We start from the raw sequence: 18,999 nt of genomic DNA on the forward strand, positions 1-18,999 counted from the left end.
TTCCGGGATCGAGTCCCACATCGGGCTCCTCTGCTGGGAGCCTGCTTCTTCCTCTCTCACTCGCCTGCTGTGTTCCCTCTCTCACTGGCTGTCTCTCTGTCACATAAATAAATAAAATCTTAAAAAAAAAAAAAAAAAATACACATGAAGATGTTTCTAATGAGTAGTGATTTAAACAATAACAACAGCAAAAGGGCAAGAAAGTAATAAAAGAAGAGCACAAGTAGGAGATAAAAACTGGAATAACTAGTTCCTAAAAATGAAAAAGGGCAAAGGAAGGAAGGCGTAAAGTTTCAGAAGTTTTTATGGGAAGGTCACAATCTGATCCATGTACAGACTGGGTGTTATATAAAGTAGATCGATCGCTAAAGCAATCAAAATTGCTTTAGCATGCATTTTAAATTACAGAGAAATCGTGTTTTCTAAAGGAATTTAGCCTGTTTTACAAACACATCAGGTGAGCATTAATTCACCCACCTTAGCTAATGTTATAGTATAGGCATTCTGAAGATTTATTCATACCATAAATACACTAAAGAACAGATTTAAATTGGAGCTGAAAAAATAATGTATCCATCTGAGTCTTCAAAGAGAATTTGGTTAGGCCTGGAAAGAATGTAAACAGGCCAACTTTAATACATATAGGACAACAAAAGATAACCTTAATTGGAAAAAGCTCCCTACAACCTAGGACCACTCCCTGCCTGGGGACAAACCTGATCACAGGCTATAGTTGGAACAGGTCAGAAATACAACAGGCAGGGCTGGTAGAGTCAGGAACATGCGTGACTTCCTACCTAAAATTAGCCATGCCCATTTTACCACAAGCTGGGTTGGGCTCCTCTATTTTAAGGTGTGCAGCTCCAAATTGCTTAAAAGCATATAATTGCTGGCCAGTTTCTGGAGCTAAGAGTGTCAGCAGACTTTCCACCAAGTCTTTAGAATGGACAACTAGTCTCCATAAAATCCCACGCTTAATCACCATGTTATCTAGCATCTAAGTACACGGCAAGTGAAATCACACACTGGAAATATCCATGAAAACATATCACACAAGGACACATCAAAAAGGAAATAAGCAAGAAGAGACAGCCCTTATTCCTTTCCACTACACCTCCCCCTGATGCACACAAACTATATACGACAAAAGTGGGGGAAAAACTGACAAAAGTGTCCTCATCTTTTCAGGAAATTATATAGAACTGACAGGTGAAACCCTTCCAAGTGATGTCACACCATTATTTACCTCTCTCTGAAAGTGCTTTGCTACTGGAGTAAATCCAACAGAAGAGGCTACTCGATCTGCATTCTTTTTTTTTTTAAGATTTTTTTTTTTTTTAAGATTTTATTTATTTATTCGACAGAGACAGAGACAGCCAGCGAGAGAGGGAACACAAGCAGGGGGAGTGGGAGAGGAAGAAGCAGGTTCCCACTGGAGGAACATGATGTGGGGCTCGATCCCAGAACGCCAGGATCACGCCCTGAGCGGAAGGCAGACGCTTAACGACTGAACCACCCAGGCACCCCTCAATCTGCATTCTGCATTCCGGAAACATTAGAAGGGAATTGGTGTGGCTCCCATTGTACTGGCAAGAGATTTTCACTAATGTTTAAAAAAAGGAACTAAGGTTTCAAAAGCAAATGAAAGAAAATGCAAAGGTGTGCCCTACCGCCAAAACTAACCATCACTCTATCAACAAATGATAAAGCTGAGTTCTAAGTTATACGGTCCTAACGTACACCTGAAATTTCAGCTGCACGGATAATCCTCGTGGTTTCTACGACCTCATGGCAAAAATCCACCATCTACTTTATTAACAGCACCTCAAGACACTAGATGCTAAATATACATTTAGTACTATTATTATCCTGATAGTATCATGTTCTAGCAGTCTACAACACGAACACTTGTTTTGATAGACTGTTATTTTAAGAATGAACAAAACACACATACCTTCATTTTCAGAGGCATGACATTTCACTTTCAATACCAAGTCAAAGGTTCTTTCTGGATTTTCCCTAAAAGAAAAAGAATTTTGTTTTATTTCCTGTGACAAATAAGCACCTCTGCAGAGTTTATATTTTAACACAACAAACTAATCATCTTCTTGTTGCAATGTATTCTATGTAACTATATGAGCACAATGTAGAAAAGAACAGTTTTTTCCCAGTTCAGTAATGTAAGGGGCTTAGGAGTTCTGAGACCTGGGGCAAACATCTAACCTCTGAGCCTGTTTTCTCACCTATAAAGTGCCTTGCTCACTTCAAAGAATAGTTGTGAGGATTATAAATCAACTAATGTATGTGGAAGTATTTTATAAAGTATTAAGTGCTATATAAATGTGAGGCATTGACTTTATCCTATTGAATCAAAATTGGAAAGCCAGTATGCTCCTAAGTATTTCTACCTTTTCTTGCCAAGAAAGCTGGCCAGCAGGTTCTCAGGCTTTTTTTTTTTTTTTTAAGGACTTGCAGTATAAGTGTAAATGATGAATACCTGGTTCCACGTGACACATTCTAGACCACCATAAAACAGTTCTAATGCTCCTAAATTTGACACTTCGCATATGCTTCTCTTGAAATGTAATTACTGCAAAGCAGTTTAGAGCAGCAAACTGTACATAAACTCCAAGGCAACAACAACAACAAAAACCTTGTTTTATGTCAATTATCTTTAGAGAAATTAGAAATAGACATCTACCTTGATACTAGATTTTCCCACTAGGAACAGTAGTTTTTGCTTTGCTTCATTCAGAAGTTTTCCACTTCTTTGTTAACTTCTCACACATTCAACCAATTAACTGGTTTAATTTCAAAAAAGCAAACTGAAACCTACTGAGACACACTTTAACAGTTCTGTTTTAATCTCTTTCTGCTAGAAGATAAAAGATCAAGCAAAATCTGATACCACAATGTCCACGTGACCAAAGTGTTAATCTATCTGTTATTCCTGCGAAGGAGACCTTAGTGTCTTTGTACATTGGCTGTTTTAAATATGTACCTCCTTTAATAAAGAATGCCAGTTTTGGCTTCTAAATAAACATTCATTTTTCTAAATTTATTACAAGAATCTAGAATCACAGGAAGCGACAAGCTATATAAATTAATTTGCAAATATACATTTCCTCAGCCCTCCTACTATTAACTTGTTTCAGTGGAAATAATATGGATTTAGGTGACCTCCTCCCTCACAATCCAATTAATGTCAAAAAGTATACTTTTAAAATAACTTACCCTGCCCCCCACGTCAAACACTGAAGAAAATAATTTTCCCATTTTCCTAATATTTTTGGATATTTTTGGAATCTCTTAGGTGTAAAAATTAAACGATACAATTATATTGTGAAATTTTACAAGCCTTTCACACTAATACAAATATACACAGTATTCATTATTTTAAACTGGGGGGGGTGTGAAAAGGGTGTTAAGGGAAGGAGAAATTCTTTGCAAAGTAAGTTTCAGGAAAAACACACACACACACACACACACACACACACACAAAACTCACACCTCTAAGACCCAAAACAAATCACCACACTTACTCAAATTGCTTTTTACATAATTAATCTTATAATGAAAAATATCCATTGATGCAGACACATAAAAACACGATCTAATTGGATACCATTTTGCAGGCACCATGCATACACCCAGTGCCTATGTAAACACCTATCAGAGGCCAATTTAATTTTATAAGAAAAATTGGAAGAAAACATCTGGGAAACTGATAACTACACTTAAAAATGAAATGGTTATCTTCACGTTAGGGAAATACTTTAAAAAATAATAACCGCTTAACCTCAACGCTGACGCCCTCCCGGACACCAGCAAGACACAGACAACCGACAGTCACGTCTGCCACACTCCGGGAGGAACAAGAAACCCACAGCGGGTGGTGGCAAGAACCGCCGGGCCTCCTCCACTACCTAGAGATGCGGGCGTCGACGCAGCGCTGCCGGCAGCTCCCGGAGGAGCGGCGCCGACCCCGCCGGGCCGGGGACGCGGGGCCGGGCAGGCTTTGCGGCCTAGCGCTGTCCCGCCTGCCGGCCGCGCACGGGGGGCCGGGCCAAAGTCGCCGTCTGGGGGGCCGGCCGCCGCGGGACGCCCCCCCTCCCGCCCGCCCGCGACCCCCACTCACTTGGTCCTGCAGTCCATGGTTACATGTCGGTGTGGGGCTGTCCGTCCCGCCCCCGCGCCGGCCTGGAAGCCCACTGCCCGGCACTGGGAGGGTCGCGCCGCCCCCGCCCACGCTGGCCGCCCCGCGGGGAAGGAGGCTACTCACAGCGGCGGCGGCGGCGGGCCCATGTCGGCGGCGCCCCCGGCGCTTCCCCGCCTCCCACCCCACCCCCCAGAGCCTTTTTGTGACAGCAGCAGCAACAGCGGTGGCGCGACCGCCGCCCCCGTCTTCGCCGGCCGCCTCCCCCGCCGCCTCCGAGGCTGGGGCCTCTCAGTTCCTGCGACCGGGGCCGCCCGCAGCGACTCCTGCACCTTCTGCAAACCAGGAAGTCGCCGGGAGGGGGAAGGGGCGCGCAGGGGCGCTCCTGGCGGCCTCACCTGGGCCGTGCGGCCCGCGGGCGGGAGCCTGAGGAGGAGCCTGGGCGGGGTCCCCGCTCCCAGAGTGGCCAGAGGGTCGAGGGGAGCGCAAGTGTCTGCCCGGATGGCCCACGTACCGCTTTGTAACTGAGCCAGGAACGCAAGGTGCCCCCTGTGTCCTCAGCCCTGGACCAGCCGACTTCCTTTCTGGGTCCAGTCCAGGCTCCAGGGCTACAACCCACCCAAAAAGCAAAGTAATTGAAATAGTACCTCGATTTGCAGTATTTTCCACACCATATGCACACGGAATTGGATCGCTAATTAATAGGTATTGTTTGCTAGAACCTGCGTCGTTTGGGGGCGTTTCATTTCGCTGCAGACTGCGCTTTCGGAGCTCAAGTTGATGCTCCTGGCTCCTGCCTCACTCCAGCTGTGGCCTGGTTACTGCTCTCTGAAATCCAGAGCTGCCCCCCTCCTGATTCAGGAATGTTCAGACATGTGCACCTGCTAAATAGCCTTGTCAAGTAGCAAAATGGTAGCGCTCCGCTTGCCTGCACATATGGAAGCCAGACGTTCTTATACCACAGCACCGCAGCTACCAAAGACTGACTTTGGACACATTCTCCAAGCGGCAGGCCTCACAGAACTGCAGTCTAGGAGGCTCGTGGAGGGCACAACTGAGGGTGAGAGGGGCCAGTATACAAAGCTAAAATTTACAGGGCACTAAAGTACCTGTTAAGCAGGTTATATGCGTTGTCACAGTACTTGCCATAACGCAATGGGATGGATACTTGCATCAGCATTTTTATAGATGAAGAAACAGGCCAAGGTAATCCAGTAGGTGATGGGAAAGCTGGATTTCAGAAGGGGTCTACTTGATGCTGATATCTACTTCTACCACGTACTGCCTCTCCGTATTCTGCTGCCTTGTATCTAGGATCTACTGAGAAGAGATGTAGAAAAAGTCTCATAATGCATATTTAAAAAGATTGTCCAGGATGGGACTTTACACAGAGATCTTCTGGAGAAGGCTTTTCTGACGAACGTTACCACCCCAGACACATGGCCCCAGTGTTTTTCATCCATATAGGGGTTGCTTCAGACTTTATTCATGCAAAAGGTAAGATGATGAGAGGAAACCAAATGTGGTATGAGTAGAGTATGAGTAATGAGACATAAAAGTCATACAAGGAGTCTTGGGAATTAAATAAAGAATTCAGAAACAAAAACCTAACATTAAATTCAGTTACGCAGATCTTAAATGTTCTTGCCAAAGGTAGGGATTACTTGATCAACAAAATGAAATATATTTCATAGACACAGACCTGATAGTCAAAAATAAGGTCAGGACATAAGAGGGAAACAAAAATATTAGATTTAAGCATGATGTGCTGTCATAGCTTGGTTTGGGGTGAGACACTTCAGTTTCTCGGTTCCTAGATTTGTAAAATGGGAATTATTACTTGTATATCACATGAACAATGTGATATTCAAGTTTAAAAGTATTGCACATTGTGTGATCTTTTAAGAAATTATTCTGTGGATTTCAGTTTCACAATTAGGCAATCTATACCACATAATTTATTTCCCAAATAAAGCTTTTTTCTACCTAAGAACTTACCATAGTCCAAAGCCTTGACAAAAATTCTGTAGACTGAAAACCACTTCTGTTCCAAGTGTTACTAAATTTCTCAAACTTCTCCTTTCATTATAATTAATACTTTTCCCAAGAAAAGGAAACGTACCCGGGATGCCTATATCAGGAGTATTTGATCGTGGTAAGGAAATATTAATACAATTGTTTTCCCTATCTATTTGTTGGGATTTAAGTGACAGTCCTACCCCTGCATAATATAAAATGTTATTTTTTTTAATTTTTCTTAAGTACATGAAGGGAAAACACTGCATATGCACACACAAAGCAAATCATTTTAAGCCAGCTCTTAGGCTGACCATGATGAGGAGTTCCATTTATCTATTCTGATATTATTGAGGTAAAAGGAGTAGGAACACAGTTGGACACAATTTGCATTATTTGTTAAAAATTACTAAAAAAGGAATCTTTTTGTACACTTATTTTGGTGATATGTTTCATGAAGCCAGTAGTATTATTTTAGCAATGCTCACTTCATATGGAACTTCCGATATGACTGATAGAGAAGTGTGCAAAGCGCAAGCCTTCAAGCTGATACTATATCTTCACAAGATCATATTTCAGCAGTAATATTTCCTGTTTGACAACTGATACTAACATTTTTCAGGACCACATAGTCAAAGAACATGGTCTACATTGTTACCAAAGAACGTAGAACTATATGCCAAAGAACTATAAACTAGTAGTCTTTTTCAATGTTTTAAGCTCATTTTAAATTCTTTGTATGTTTTCAGAAAGAGTGTATGTTCAGCAGGTCTTGGGCAAGGTGTTCTAAAAATATGTCCTTGAGCAGAACTTGCCTATGGTTTTGCCATAGCTTGCTTGCCCCAAATTGCAATTCTCTGCAATTCCCAAATAAACCCATTTTTGCTGGAAAAATAACTGACAGTTTTATTTTTAAGGTTAACATTACTTTGGTGATCAGAAGTGGGATCCAGAGAAGACCCTCAGCAACTCTGAGGTTGGTGAGCAAACAGATGCCACAGAGTCAGTTGGGCCCGTTGCTTTCTTGCGAGCCCTGGAGATCGAGGGTAAGTTTCTTCCTGGATTTAGAGCTCCGCTCTCTTTGTGTTTGGGCTCTCCAGGTTTTATTCAGGTTCTATTTTTAAGGCCTATCCTTTCTGAGAGTACTTGTTTGTTCTTTGGTCTGACTCCTTTTCAGAACCAGATTGTTTCTAGTGGAACTGTGCCCATTAGAAGTGTGCTACCTTCAGTCCAATTCCTTTTCAGAACCAGACTGTTCCTGGTAGAACTGTGATGGCCTTTGCTTTGATTCCTTCTGGAACTAGGATGTTCCTGTTGAAACTGTGCTGTTTAGGAATTTTTCTCTTTGCTCTAGAAAAACCTCTAAAATATGGAATCCCACTCATCAAAATGCTTTGAGAGTAGTGGGTCCCCCCTCAATTACTGAGACCCTCACGGTTTTATGTTTAAAAACTGTTGTCTCTCTTCAGTGCATTTCTAAACTAAATGGATCAACTTAACCAAAAGTAATTCAGAACTTCAGTGACCACAATGGGAAACTTCATTCTCCCCAAACTTACTTGTTTTACTTTAAATTAGAAAGCTGCAGCTCCTAAGAAAAACAAAACAACAAGCAAACAAAAGGCCTTGATCAAGTATTATGATTGTGTTATTGATATTTCCTATTACTATGGTTATGTTATTGGTATCTTCTATTACTGAATTTGCATCAGCTTCACAATTCATTCGTAGGAGAGATGACTTAAAATTTCCTAATATGATGGCAGATTTGTTTATCTCACCTTATAGTTCCATCAGTTTTTGTTTTAAGTCGTTGAGGCCTGTGTTATCATCTGCAAAGCAGTTTATAATTGTTTTATTTGCCTGGCAAATTTATCATTATGTTGTGACTTTCTTTAACTCTAATAATGCTTTTGCCTTAGCATTTAAATGGCTCTCTTCTGATTAGTATTTGCCTAGCATTGGTATAACTCTTTTCACTCTATTACATGAAAATTTTCTAAGTCATTACATTTCAGATTTATCTAGCGAGTATTAATTTTGACTTTTAGTCTAGTCTAATAATCTTTGACTCTTAGATCAAACATTTAGATCATTGCATGTTTTATGATTGCTGATATATTTAAATTTATTTCTGTCATCTAATGTTGTGCACGGCATTTGTTTTCTTCTGATCTGTGTTGTTGTTGTTTGCATTCACCATTGCCTTCTTTGGAATTATTGACTGTTTTTATGCTGCCACTTCTCCTCCTAGACTCTAGTTTGGAAGTTATATATTCTACTCCTGTTCATTTAGTGGTTATCCTAGACATTTTAACAGGTAAATTTTAACTGATTAAATTCCAAATTTATCAATCCGTCAACCTTCTCCCAGGCAGCACATGGACCTTTAAAACACTTTTAAAACTGACTTTCATCAGTCCTGGAAAATTCTGAACTCCATTCTCTCTCCCCTTCCTTCTGGGACTCTTACTGTATATACATTCTCATTTACCCTCAAAATTTGTTAACATTTCTTTCATAGTTTCTTCCTTTTTTTTTTTTTTTTTAATCTTCCTAGGCTGAATTCTGGATAATTTTGCAGATATCTTTCTGTTCATTAATTCTTTCTGTGGCTGTTACATCTTCTGTTAAAGCTATCCATTTAGTTTTTAATGTATATGATTTTCATTTCTAAAGTTCTGTTGGTTATTTTAAATCTACTTTCTCTTCATTCATATGTTAAGCCTCTCCTTAATTCCTTAATATGTGTTTAACATACAGATTTCCTTAATTCCTTAATATATATTTAACATACAGATTTTCAGTTCTATTTCTGATAAATCCAATATCTGAAGCATCTGTGAGTCTGATTCTACTATCTGATTTTCTTCTGCTGGTGCTTACTTACAGTCTCTCTCTTTTTTTTTTTTTTTTTTTCCTGTTTGGTGATTTCTTTTTATCTTGCCTGATCCTTGGAGTTTTATATGTGGAAATGTAGTGAGATCTGAAAAGAGGAGTTCTCTTGAAAGAATATTCATTTACTGTTGGTAGATGTCGGGGGTGGGGGAGGGTGTCACTACCCAGTCAGGGCCCTTTCATACTACATTCTCAACTTGAAATTTTTCAAACCACCCATGTGAGATCTGGCTTATAGTTATGAATCCTTAAAGATTCTTCTCCTTCCACCTCCAATTCTGCTCCAGTGTTTAAGACAATCAGTTTCACTCGAATCCCTTTGGAATGCCAGGTTATGAGGGCATCTTTTTGAACCCCCCACATTAGGAAGGTCCTCAAGTCCCATGAGGCTGTAATAACAGGTGCTCAAGCTCATCTAGCTTAACAAATACCTTCAAGATGAACAGTGGCTCTGGGGGCTACTTTTACTTATTCCCAACCTGCACCCCCCACACACACTACCACCAAGTATTCCTTATTTCCTTGACTACTCTTGAATGCATTTAGTAATTTTTAAAGTATTTAATAGTAAATTTTTAATTAATTTCAATAGAAGTTTTGACAAGACATTGTGATTGCCTAGTTTTTAATATACTGTCATATAATATATACTAGTAAGAACTTTTTATCTAACTAATAATATCCAACTTGCTTAAGCCATACCCAAATCGTCCCTGAATAATATATTTGTATATACTAATGGTGTGGGGGAAATCTAAGTTCAGTGCCTTTAGTGAGACACCTGTCCTTCCCAATGTACTGGGATAACCATAAAGGTAACTCCTGGTCTCCTAACCCTCATCCATTTGTACAATGTATCCATGTGGAAATTTGCCTTAGACAGAAATGAAAAGTCACTAATACCCAGGAGTACCTGCCCTGATAGCTCCTTCCCTCTTTGGAGTGTGGAACGAGAAAACAGTATTGTAAACTGTAGAATGGTATTTTTTATATAATACTGTTAATAATGTTTCAACTTCAATAAAACTTAACTAGACTCATGAGCTTATATCAAGGTTTTGAGTTCTAAATATTTAACTTAGAAATAAACTTTTAGACACAGTCCCCTCCTGAGTTATAGTCAGCATGTATCCAAATGAGACATTTCCTAGAATCTAACTCTGTATTGCCTCCTATTAATGTTATTAATAGTATCACCATCTTCATTTATTATAGGATAAAAATTCTTTATGTAAAGTACATATAAGTCAAATTTTCTTGAAGTCCTTAGAAAACCATCTTGAAAATATTTTAGCAGGAACTGCCTTTTAGTATCAACTGAGATAGTATTGTTAAGAAGAACATTCTCCAAAAATATTATTATTTTTATACTTAGCAGCAACATATGAATTTGAATCTGAAGGTGAAATTCTACTACAAAATGACATATGAAGTACTTTCAAATAGAGAGATGGTAGAAGAGATTATTTGGGAGCAATATCTTTCCAGAAAGTACGCTTCCCCTGTTTCTGTCACAATTCATGACCTATGAAGTTAGCATTCAATGTTAATTTGAAAGCTAACTCTAAGAAAAAATGTCTTCCAGTTTTGGAGACAAAAAGACTCAGATTAGTCTTAACATCTTTGTTACCAAATCTGAACATATCCAAATATTTATAAAATTCAAGTGGAAAATGATATTTGTTTCTTTTGCTGCTAAACTTTTAGCGAAAAGGATAGTAAAATTCTCAAAAATAATACAGCAAAGATACTCTCTTTCCCCTGTATTTCAGGTGATTTGCCCAAAATTATATAATCAAATTCTCTTACCTCTGACCAGCTTCTGCTAGTTCATCTTTATCTTTATCTTGACAACTCCCAGACATTGGAAAACTTAAAATAGTCCTGGAGTTAAGAAAAAAGAATACCTGAAGCAGACTATCACCCACAGACTATAATCACAGGAGACAAATTTTCTTCATGGACTCCTTGAGGAGCCTCACTTGGGTTACAAGAAGCAGAGCAGTGTTTGTGTAAGCCTGTGTCAGTGCCTGGGGAAGAATCTCCTAACCCCACCCACCAGACACTCCACATAAATAAAAACATCTTTACCATATGGCAATTCCACTCACACCCATTTACTACTCTCAAGAGAATGCGTAATCACATCCAATGAGCCACAACATTAGAATTTACTGGAAGGAAACATATAAAGGCATCTAATATGACATTGGTAGTCCAACAAAATCAATAACCCTATAAGCAACCCTAATCCTAATATAAATAGAGAAATGATCAAAACAAATTCCTGTAAAAAGAAAAAAACAAACACATTCCTGTATGCCAAGTTCTACTTTCCTAAAATATAAGAAAATAACTAGGTAAACATTACATGTACTTAAATCTGATCGATTATAGGGGGACAGGGGGCAGAGTAAAACATTACATGCCAGCATAGAACTCAGTCAAATACCAGGTTAAAAGGTACAATTCCACAACAGATCCTTAGAATGATAAGCAGAGATTCAAAACTTCAAAATATTTGACCACGCCCCCTTTTTTATTATTGCAAACAAGGTCAAGATAAAAATAAACAAGGACTGAGAGGTCTTCTGGGCTTTGGAAGTATGGGATGTCATCTTATCTCTCTGCTGTTGTCTCTAATGTCAGATCCAAGACATAGGCAAGTATTTGCTAAGAAAACCTCTGTATGTAATCTTTTCTGGGAAAGGAGCAGCAGAATGAAACTGTCAAAGGTCTTCTTAGTTTGTTGGGAATTTGCTTGCTTTGTAAGAAGGACTCAGTCGTACCTGCCTTTTCTTCATTCACTATGCACAACTGCAGTAGTCTCCTCTGCCCATCAGGGTAGCTGAACTTGCCTGGAGTGGGTCGGAGGCATCTGGACCCGTGACTAAGCCTGATAGTCTGCTTGCAACTTAGTGGAACCTCGCCGTGTGGACTGACCACTCTTTCTATCTGCTATTACAGCCACTGCCTGGGTCCTCCCTTTACTTCCCTCCAGGTCGAATTACGGATCAGGAACATATGACACTAGTATGTGCACTGTGTATAGTAATTACAATGTGTTCTCACTGTGGTTACTTTAAGAAAACTACCAAATAGAAGCTACTAATTCCTATTCGGTGATGACATAGACCATTGATCACCACACAACCCATTTACTTCCCTAATTTTTTTTTCTTTAACACAAACGTGTTGCCCTTTCCCTTTGAATAAGCGGGTATGAATTCTTAAATAATATATGCACGAATTCATGAGGAGAGGCCTAATAGAATTGGAGGGAAGGCTTTAAATCAAGTGGCTTACTACTGAGTTAGAAACAATTCACTACAGCAAGCCAGCTGGCAAAACTACTTCCAGTTCGTGAAAGAGAAAAAAAGTGGCTTACCATTTGAGTCACTGTATCATTTCACACACAAAGACTTCATGTACATAGCAGAAAGACAAGCCTAACCACATTTGCATGTATCCTTTTATAGTTGTTGTGATTTTGCCAAGTGCTTTATGATCATTTTTATTAGCTAGGGCTCTCAATAGTCCTGTGAGGTATAGATTAGTAGGTAAAACAGGTACTATGCATGATGAAGCAGGAAGTGAACTCCCTAGAGACATTTTATTCCAAGAACGCCTATGTGAAGAATGCACTTTCCCCCGTTTGCCGGAGGCACCAGGAAATAAAGTTGGCCTGCACAATACTACTGAGCCATTTTTAAAAGCCATTTTCTTCACAAAGCACATATATATCTCTTCTCTCTCTCTGCCTCCTTCTCTGTCTCTCTCTCTCTCTCGCTCTCTCGCTCTCTTGCTCTTGCTCTGTCTCACTCACTTGCTCAACAAAAGTGAGCAAAGCTCAACTGGGTTTATGTTTCAATTCAAAAGTATTACCATATGGCGTCTCCCTCACTGATATCTTTACCCAAATTACAAGCAGTCTTAAATATTTCTGACGTCATACATTTCTTTAAAAGTTCTTTGTACAAACTGTAGGATAACCAAAAGCACTTATGTAATGAACTAAACGAGTTTGTTATATAAAACTAAAAGAAACTATAAAAAAAAAACTTGTTATTACTTCCTCATTTTACAAATAATGGAAGCTAAAGTTGAAAGAAACTTTCTTAACATAGTCCATAGACAAATTGTATCTTTGGGGAAAGACAGTCTGGAAATTGGATTTTCTGGTTCTCAAAGATGAAAAAGCAAAACTAAAGTATAATTTTCTATGAACATTCATAAAAATAGAAAATAGGCCTTATATTATGGTTCTTGTTATTTCATGTCATATATTTAGGAAATTAATCTCCATTTGACACAGAGTTTTTAACCTATTACATTAAAATTACATATTAGGAAAAAGTTATACGGTAGGAATTTTTTTATGCAAGATGGGGTCCTAAAAAAAAAAGAGGCTGATGAACATAAACTGTCTACATAGTCAGGCTGCATGTCATAAGAAATGGATGCTAGAAACAGCTGCCTGGGTAGATCTGAATTAGGAATTACCTTATGATGGGTTCAATCACTCACCCCTGAACCAGTGTTCAAATATTATCATCTATTGTGTACCTATTTTGTCTCCTCTGGCTCCAGGCTATGCTACCTTCTGCTGTACATTGCCATTGTCCTGTCCAGATCTTACTCTCTTCCTTTCAATGAACAAAGCCTTCAAAGATGCTCTCCTTTTGTCTCAAGCTTGTACTTTTCCTGTATTTCTAGAGAACTCTGTATCTTGGCTCCCAAACTGACTTAGTTGGAGTACCTGATACATATTCTCTAGCTAGTTATAAAAACTAGTATTACTACTCTTTGGAGAGGTTTAGTTTCTTTGCCTAAGAATTCGTATACTGTGAACCTTCACTATTACCATCATAATATCCAGGAAGACACTAAAGTTCTGGGGGTATGCTTTCAGCCCACCTGTAAATAGAGATGACTGGCATACTGAGAGCCCAATGATAGGTTGAAGTTTTCTGACTCAGGTTATCAACTGCATTGTCTCTCTGGGCTCACTTTAATGATTCATTGCCCGAGAAGACCCTATGTAAAGTGAAAAATAGAGTCCTATTATTTTGGCAATATGCACCAAAAAGTCTAAAACACATAGCAAGAAAAAACATGCATAAACTCAACCAAGAGAAGAAGAGAGCTGTAGCCTTGCATTCACCAGCAAGGTACTAAGATGCTCTCTGGTTGCCTCACATTCTGTGACACTGATTCAGGAGCTCTATAAGAGGAGCCTGGCAGCTTAAGGAGGCCAGGACAGGTTCCATAGAATCACTGAAGTGACTTTTAAGAGCACCCCAACACATCCTGAAATCAGACCTTAAGCCCTGTGAACATATGGGTATAAGTCCCCTCACTGTAATGGATGCACTTGGTTACAAACAATTCCTGCAAGAAACCCAGAGTAGATTAGAGCTCAGTTTCTGTTGACTTACTTTGTCCTAGGTTATCCAGTCAGACTCACACATGTGCTAATTAATGTATTAGGACTGAAGCTTCTTAGGCTGAGATTCTCCATGTAGTTTGTTTGGTAAGCATAGAATTAAGTTTAAGTGGTAAGTTTATAAGCACAATATTAACTGCTACCAAATATTAAGGCATATTACAAAAGACTCAAGTCATCTATGAAAGAAAGCAGCAACATTTCAATGGCAACTTCACTATATGTCTGTTCCTACCTTTTAGTGAGGAAATTCAAAGCATAAAAATAAAATAAAATGATGAAATGTCAGGAAGTCTCTAATGACAGGTTTAGCTATTCCCACGCACCTCAACATCACATGAAATCCCTCTCAGGAAAGGCCATCATATAAATTCAATTTTATCTCCCAAATTTAATCACTCTGGAATCTAAATATATTTAAACCTGGCGCTTTTAGGCCCCAATTGCTGCTGTCCCTAATTTCCCAGAATAGCCAGAATGTATCAGCCAGAAAGTTTGAGAGGAAAGAATATGATAGGGAAAGGATGTGATGTCATGAGGGAATAGGAGTGGCAGTTTGCAGTTAATATTGTGTACATTGCTACTTTTAGTGAGAACTGTCAAGCACATTGCAATGAGATTTTGATTTCGAGATACTTGTAGAGAAATGCACAGAACATCTCTTGTGATGCAAGTGTTTTATTCAATGGTTTACAGGGGTTTAACATTTTTTCTCATATCTTTTTTCTTCTCTTTTCATAAAGAAATATAGTAAGGGTCAGTTTCAATTTACTACTGTTCCCCAGTGTGATTTTCAGTAATGCTCCATTTTAGTCCAAAAAATGTCACAAGCTTATATGATAACTTATGTGGTCTTTTTGAGTGTAGTTGCCTATTTTTTGAGAACTGAGAAAGAAAAAGAAGGAAAGAGGAAAAATATGTGCCAAGAGATTTAGTACATACTTTGAATATACTTTTCATTTCATCCTTATAATCACTGAGTGAGGCCAAGTGTTTCTCCCTCTCTTATGGATTAGACTCAGAAAAATAACTTTCCCAAAGTTACATAAGTAGGCTTCAAACCCAAGTCTCCTGGGTCTTAAGCCATCAAAGCATAGGATTTTACTAGGTGAATCACAGTTAGACTAAATAGTCAGTCAGATAGTAGTAAAAACTAAGAAACAAATTACTCACATTCCTAAAAACTAACCAGCACTCTATTAGCTGTCCTGCCAGGGTGCCTTCTATGTAGAGCCATGGGACCCCCAGCTCATGCCAGCCACAGCTCCAGCCAGCCAGCCAGTCACCAGGTATATATAGTCTACATAAGAGACAACCATATACAAGACCATGTCTTCAAGTTTAGGAAAAGTAGCTGTTCCATCCAGTCCATAGAAACAAGCACAGAAAGTCAAGCAAAATGAGGAGACAAAGGAATATGCTTCAAAAGAAAGAACAAGACAAAAGCTCAGAAAAAGAACTAAATGAAATGAAGATAACCAATATGCCTGATAAAAAAATTTTAAATAATGATCATAATGCTAACCAGGCTGGAGAGAAGAGTGGAAGAACTCAGTGAGACCTTCAATAAAGAGATATATAAAAAAGAAAACAATAGCTGAAATTTAAAAAAAAGATATGCTAGAATGAATCAGTACATTAGCAAATGCAGAAGAACAAATTAGCGATCTGGAAGACAGGGTAATGGAAAGTACCCAAGCTGAACAATAAAAAGAAAAGAATTTTTAAAACTGAGGAAAGGTTAAGGGCTCTCTTGGACAACATCAAGTGAACAAACATTGGCATTATAGGGGTCAAAGAAGAAGAAGAAGAAGAAGAAGAAGAAGAAGAGCAGCAGCAAGAGGAAGAAGAAGAAGATGAAGAAAGAGAAGAAAGAGGAAGATGGGGGGGAAGAAGGGAAAAAGAAGGAGAGGAATAGGGGGAGGAGGAGAGAGAGAGGGAGGTGGAGGAAAGAGTGAGAGAAAGAGACAGAAAACATTTTTGAAGAAATAATAGATGAAAACTTCCCTAACTTAGGAAAGGAAATAGACATCCAGGTTCAAGAAGCAGAGTTTCAAACAAGATGAACCCAAGGAGGTCTACAACATGATACATAATTAAATTACCAAAGGCTAGGGGCCCCTGGGTGGCTCAGTCATTTAAGCATCCAACTCTTGATTTTGGCTCAGGTCATGATCTCAGGGTCATGAGATCAAAGCCTATACTGGGCTCTGCACTGTGCATAGAGTCTGCTTAAGATTCTCTCTTTCTGGGGCACCTGGGTGGCTCAGTCGTTAAGCATCTGCCTTCAGCTCAGGGCATGATCCCAGTGCTCTGGGATCGAGCCCCACATCAGGCTCCTCCGCTGGGAGCCTGCTTCTTCCTCTCCCACTCCCCCTGCTTGTGTTCCCTCTCTCGCTGGCTGTCTCCGTCAAATAAATAAATAAAAATCTTAAAAAAAAAATTCTCTCTTTCTGTTTCCCTCTGCCCCTCCCTGCTCTCTTTCTTGTTCTAAAAACAAACAAACAAACAAATAAATAAAAATAAAATGTCAAAGGTTAACGATAAAGAGAGAATTTTAAAAGCAGGAAGAGAGAAGCAAAAAGTTACCTACAAGGGAAACCCTAGAAGGCTGTCAGCTGATTTTTAGCAGAAACTGTGCAGGCCAGAAAAGTACTGAAAGGAAAAAACCTACAACAAAGATTACTTTACCCAGCAAGATTATCATTCAGATTTAAAGGAGAGATAGAGTTTCCCTGATAAACAGAAATTAAAGCAGTTTATCACCACTAAGCCAACCTTACAAAAAATGTTAATGGGACTTCTTTAAGTGGAAAAAGAAATAGCCATAATTAGACATAGAAAATTATTAATAAAAACATATAAAATATGACAGGATATTCATGAAATGTGGGGGAGGGAGTAAAAAAGAAGAAAGGTTTTCTTTTAGAGTGTGTTTGAACTTAAATGACTGTCAAATTAACATAGACGGCTATATACTTAGGTTGTTATATATGAACCTGATGTCATGATAACCACAAATCCAAAACTTACGATAGATACACAAAACATAATGATATACTATAAAGCGATTGTAATAAAAACAGTGTAGTACGGCCACAAAAATAGACACATAGATTAATAAAACAGAATAGAAAGTCCAGAAATAAACCCATACTTATATGGTCAGTTAATCTACAACAAACGAAGCAAGAATTTATAATGGAGAAAAGAAAGACTCTTCAGTAAATGTTGCTGGGAAAACTGGATTGTTACATGCAGAAGAATGAACTGCTTCAACTTTCTAACACCATAGGCAAAACTCAAAAATCAACTCAAAATGGATTGATGATGTAAATGTGAGACCTGAAACCATTAGAATCCTAGAAGAGAACACAGGCAGTAATTTCTCTCACATCAGACATAGAAACATTTTTCTAGATATGTCTCCTGAGGCAAGGGAAACAAAAGTGAAAATAAACTATTGGGACTATGTCAAAATAAGAAGCTTTTGCACAGCAAAGAAAACCATCAACAGAACAAAAAGGCAACCTATTGAATGAGAGAAAATAGTTGCAAGTGATATATCTGATAAGGGGTTAGTATCCAAAATATATAAAAAACTTCTACAACTCAACACTAAAAAAAAAAAAAATCTGATTAAAAAATGGGCAGAAGACCTGAATGGCCATTTTTCCAAAGAAGATATACATATGGCCTACAGACACAGGAAAAGATGCTTACCATCAGTAATCATCAGGGAAATGCAAATCAAAACCACAATGAAATATTACTCTGCACCTGTCAGAATGGTTAATACCAAAACCACAAGAAATAACAAGTGTTGGCAAGGATGTGGAAAAAAAGGAACCCTCATATACTGTTGGTGGGAATGTGAATTGATACAGATATTATGGAAAATAATATGGAGTTTCTTCAAAAAATTAAAAAGAGAAATACCATATGATCCAGTAATTCCACTACTGGATATTTACCCAAAGAAAATGAAAACACTAATTCAAAAAGATACATGCACCCCTATGTTTACTGCAGCATTATTTACAATTGCCAAGATATGGAAGCAACCACGTGTCCATTGATAGATGAATGGATAGAGAAGATGTGGTATACATATGTGTGTGGAGTGTGTGTGTGTGTGTGTGTGTGTGTGTGTGTGTGATGGAATATTACTCAGCCATAAAAAAAGGATGAGATCATGTCATTTTCAACATGATGGAACTAAAGGGTATTATGCTAAGTGAAATATGTCAGGCTGAGAAAGACAAATACCATATATTTTTATTCATATGTGGAATCTAAAAAAACAAATGAATAAACAAACAAAAAGCAGAATCAGACTTATAAATACAGAGAATAAACTGATGGTTGCCAGAGGGAAGGGGGGTACAGGGACAGGCAAAATGGATGAAGGGAAGGGGGGGATACAGGTTTCCGGTTATGGAATGAATAAGTCATAGGAATAAGAGGCACAACATAGTCAAAG

At 38.7% G+C, this 18,999-nt stretch overlaps 1 protein-coding gene and 1 long non-coding RNA gene across 3 annotated transcripts in view; one reads left to right on the plus strand and one right to left on the minus strand.

Annotated features, from left to right (window-relative positions):
• Positions 1–4,300, minus strand: part of DENND1B (DENN domain containing 1B) — a 243,457-nt gene extending 239,157 nt beyond the window's left edge. For both annotated transcript variants that reach the window (XM_040636412.1, XM_040636411.1), the window contains exons 1-2: positions 4,139–4,300; positions 1,955–2,019 (exon numbers count right to left, since the gene is read on the minus strand). In XM_040636412.1, coding sequence (XP_040492346.1) covers positions 1,955–2,019; positions 4,139–4,155 — 82 coding nt within the window. In that variant the 5' untranslated portion in view covers positions 4,156–4,300. The remainder of the gene's footprint in view (positions 1–1,954; positions 2,020–4,138) is intronic.
• Positions 4,301–5,030: 730 nt separating this feature from the next.
• The window catches only part of LOC103657683, a 51,667-nt gene continuing 37,698 nt past the window's right edge, over positions 5,031–18,999 (plus strand). The window contains exons 1-2 of the long non-coding RNA XR_566921.2: positions 5,031–5,653; positions 7,090–7,218. This is a non-coding gene — a long non-coding RNA (uncharacterized LOC103657683). The remainder of the gene's footprint in view (positions 5,654–7,089; positions 7,219–18,999) is intronic.

This window comes from Ursus maritimus, unplaced genomic scaffold, assembly GCF_017311325.1.
Source record: "Ursus maritimus isolate PB19 unplaced genomic scaffold, ASM1731132v1 scaffold_2, whole genome shotgun sequence".
NCBI classification, from domain to species: Eukaryota; Metazoa; Chordata; class Mammalia; order Carnivora; family Ursidae; genus Ursus; species Ursus maritimus.